General features: G+C 39.7%; 1 protein-coding gene across 1 annotated transcript; it reads left to right on the top strand.

The window, feature by feature from the left end:
* Positions 1-436: 436 nt before the first annotated feature.
* On the top strand, positions 437-2,418 carry LOC131319021 (uncharacterized). The gene is made up of 3 exons (XM_058349119.1): positions 437-1,396; positions 1,504-1,653; positions 1,726-2,418. Exons 1-3 carry the CDS (start codon positions 437-439, stop codon positions 2,176-2,178), a joined length of 1,563 nt encoding a protein of 520 aa, XP_058205102.1. The 3' UTR covers positions 2,179-2,418.
* Positions 2,419-3,574: the final 1,156 nt, after the last annotated feature.

Raw genomic sequence — 3,574 nt, 5'->3', positions numbered from 1 at the left:
ATTGTCAGATGATAAGAAATGAGAACCCTGGTAGTTGTGCAAAAATACATGTTGAGAGACCTGTTCCAAAGAGCCAGGCTTATTTGTAGAGGATGTTCATTTTGTTTGATGCTCAGGCCAAAGGATTTGTAGGCAACTGTAGGCCCATTATTGGTTTGGATGCATGTTTTTTGAAGGGTCCATATGGGGGGCAGTTGATGCATGCTGTTGGGAGAGATGAAAACAACCAAATGTATCCTATTGCAATGGTTGTTGTGGAATCTGAGCTTAAGACCAGTTGGACTTGGTTTCTTGAACTTCTCACAGATGTAATTGGGAAGCCTCAGGATAAAGGATGGGTATTTATCTCTGACAGACAAAAGACAAGTTTAATGTTGTTATATGTACTTGTCTTTAAGTCATTCATTGTTAAATTTGGTATTCCAACTTGTAATGTATGTGTATTATTATGCAAGGACTTACAGAATGTATAGATTTGTTATTCCTTGGAGTGGAGCATAGGTTTTGCATGAGGCATTACTATTCCAACTTCCAAAAAGTGCACAAAGGGAGGGAGTTGAAGGACTTTATGTGGGGGGCAGCCAGTGCTTACACTCTACCTGAGTATCAAGCCGAGATGAGGGAGCTTAGAGGAGTTTCATTAGAAGCACACAATTGGCTGATAAATGAATCACCTAAGAATTGGGCAAGGTGTTTTTACAGTCCAGTGGCCAAGACCAATAGGATGGTTAACAACCTGAGTGAGTCCTTCAATTATGCAATTAAAAAGGTGAGATACCAACCTATTCTCACCATGATGGAAAGTCTTAGGAAGCATGTTATGCAGAGGTATGTAGAAAGGACCAAATTCTGTAGCACTTTTAAGACCAACATCTGCCCTAACATAGTAAAGAAATTGGAGATTGAAAAGGCTAATGCAATAGAATTCTCTGTCATATATTGTGCACCACATAAGTTTGAAATTTGCTCACGCTGTAAGTCTTTTATTGTAGACATTGAGTTGAAAACATGCAATTGTAGAAAATGGGATGTGATTGGGATACCATGTAGGCATGCCTGTGCAGCAATGATCAAGGACAGAAGAAAGCCTGAGGACTTCATTTCCCCATACTTCCTCACTGAAACATTTAGGAAATCTTATGCCTACCTCATTAACCCCATCCCAGATAAATCCATGTGGGTGAGAATAGAATTTGAAGACATTATGCCTCCACCATATAGAAGGAAAATTGGCAGACCAAAAAAGACAAGGAGGAAAGGTGCAGAAGAGGCTTTAGCAGAAATTGGTACTATTTTCAAGTGCAGAAAATGCAACCAACCTGGCCATAATGATAGGACATGCAAAGCTCTAGTAGCTTCTACAAGTGCAGAGGTTGGGGAGAGCAGTACCTCACAGGTATCATTATATCCTGTACCATATCTTGTACTTTGTGTGGTTTCATTTTGCATATATGCCTGTAAGTTTGTATCCTGTACCTATTTTTTTAATTTTCTGTATTGTAGGTTGTGACAAGAGAAACATCACCTTGCCCAATGATTCCAACTGGTAGAAAAGGAAAAGATGTGTCAAGTGGAGTGACAAGAGGTAGAGGTACAGGAAGAGGAGTGCCTAGAGGGAGAGGACTGTCAAGAGGTAAAGGAGTGGCAATAGGGGTTCCAACTAGTGGTGGTAGAGGAGTGGCAAGAGGGAGAGGACTGTCAAGAGGTAAAGAAGTGGCAATAGAGGTTCCAACTGGTGGTGGTAGAGGAGTGGCGAGAGGAATAACTACCGAAAGGGTAGTTACTAGATCATGGGCATCCCAAAGGGGTGTTACTCTAGGGACAGCAGTGGGTAGAGGAGTGGCTGCAAGGGGAAGAGTGTCAAGAAGAAAAGAAGTTGTTGTGGCTGTAAAGATAGGCTGGTCAAGAGGGAAAGGAGTGGTTGTTCAAATAGGTGGTGATAGGGCTATTGAAATTGGTGCTGCAAGAAATGATCAAACAGGTGCAAGTGGAGTTGCAAGGGCTGTTCAAATTGGTGCTCAACCTAGTTTGCCAACATTGGTCAGGAATGGAAAAAAAGTGACATTTAAAAGTGCAGTAGGTGGTGGATATCAACTAGACTGGAAGATAGCAAGAATTGGAGATGGTGTTTTCTCATCACAAGTCTACAATGGAACAAGTAAAGGATCAACCCAGTAGATAATGTTAGGGTTAATGAAATGGTCCACTATTTTGTTTTTTGGATGTGGACACTTTGAACATTTTGTAATGGATAATGATTCATGACTTGACTTGAACAACTATGAATGGTTAATGCTCTGTGGGGTTTGGTTGTTGTTCTGTTGATTAATGACTTCACTTGAACAACTAGGAACGTGTTCTAAATGGCCTTATGCATTGGCCTTAGTTATGTTTAGTGACTATGCAATTAGTATTGGGGTTTGGTTGTTGTTCTGTTATTCCAGGTTTTTGGTTGTTCATTGTTCTGCTGTTGTATGGGTTTGGCAACAAGTATTGTTGTCCTAGTTATTTGCTGTTTGGTGCTGCTATAAATGGCCTGCTGTTCATGGACAGGTTTTGGAATCCAAACAAGGCATTACCATTATCATTTCCATCACCATTCCAACAAGTACCATGGATTAAGTACCATGAATTAAGTACAAAAAAGCATCACATTTTTGTTCAACACAAAGTAACGACAGTAATAATTACATATTTTAAGGTAATGCCAACAATTTCTTCTTCAACCATCCTTTGCCACCAAAGTAAACAATCCCTAGGCCAACTAAAATCACCACCAGTGCAGCGAACCATTTCACTTTCAAATTGGCCAACTCAATGTTCTCTTTCATTGCTTTGTTCCTACCTCTCAAACTCATATTCTTTGCTTCAACCTCTTCCATCTGCACCCTCAATTCCGCATTCTGTGCTTCAAACTCTTCTAGCTTTACCCTCAATTCCACATTCTGTGTTTCAACCTCCTCGATCTCCAATGCATTCAAATCTTCTTTGTTCTTCCACTCTTCATCTTCACTGTAATCCCATCTTCCATCTCTTTAATTTTTCTGTTCATACAGTTGATCTTCATTACAAACCATTCCTCCCTCTTCTGCCACTGTTCCATCTTCTGTCGAAACTCATTTTCCCTTTCCTTCAACACTCGGATTTCTCCCTTCAAATCTGTTTCTGTCTTCTTTAAATGTAGAATTTGTCTACGTAGGTTTTCAACATTTTTCTGTAAATCCATGTTCTTCTTCACTATCTAGTTACCAAAATCCTTCCCTCTCTCACATGTGGGAGGGTCAACCCAATCAAAGTACTTGCAAGCATTGTCAGTCTAACAAACCAATATCGAAAACAATAACCTCTTTAATAAATAGAATAAATGGTATTAAAATAGGATAATAAATTCAAAAATATATAAAATTGGATAAAAGATCATAAATTAGTACCTTGTAGTTCACACATCCTAAGAATCTCCTACCAACATTTGGGTTACTTAGGGCTGTTCGAAGTGGAGCCTTTACTCCGCACCCACACTGAACATTGAAGTGTTCTTGTAGAATTTGTAGACATTGCAGTCAGTGGAGTGGGA

This window comes from Rhododendron vialii, chromosome 1a, assembly GCF_030253575.1.
Source record: "Rhododendron vialii isolate Sample 1 chromosome 1a, ASM3025357v1".
In the NCBI taxonomy this organism is placed as follows: domain Eukaryota; kingdom Viridiplantae; phylum Streptophyta; class Magnoliopsida; order Ericales; family Ericaceae; genus Rhododendron; species Rhododendron vialii.
This window is presented reverse-complemented; position numbering and strand designations above follow the sequence as displayed.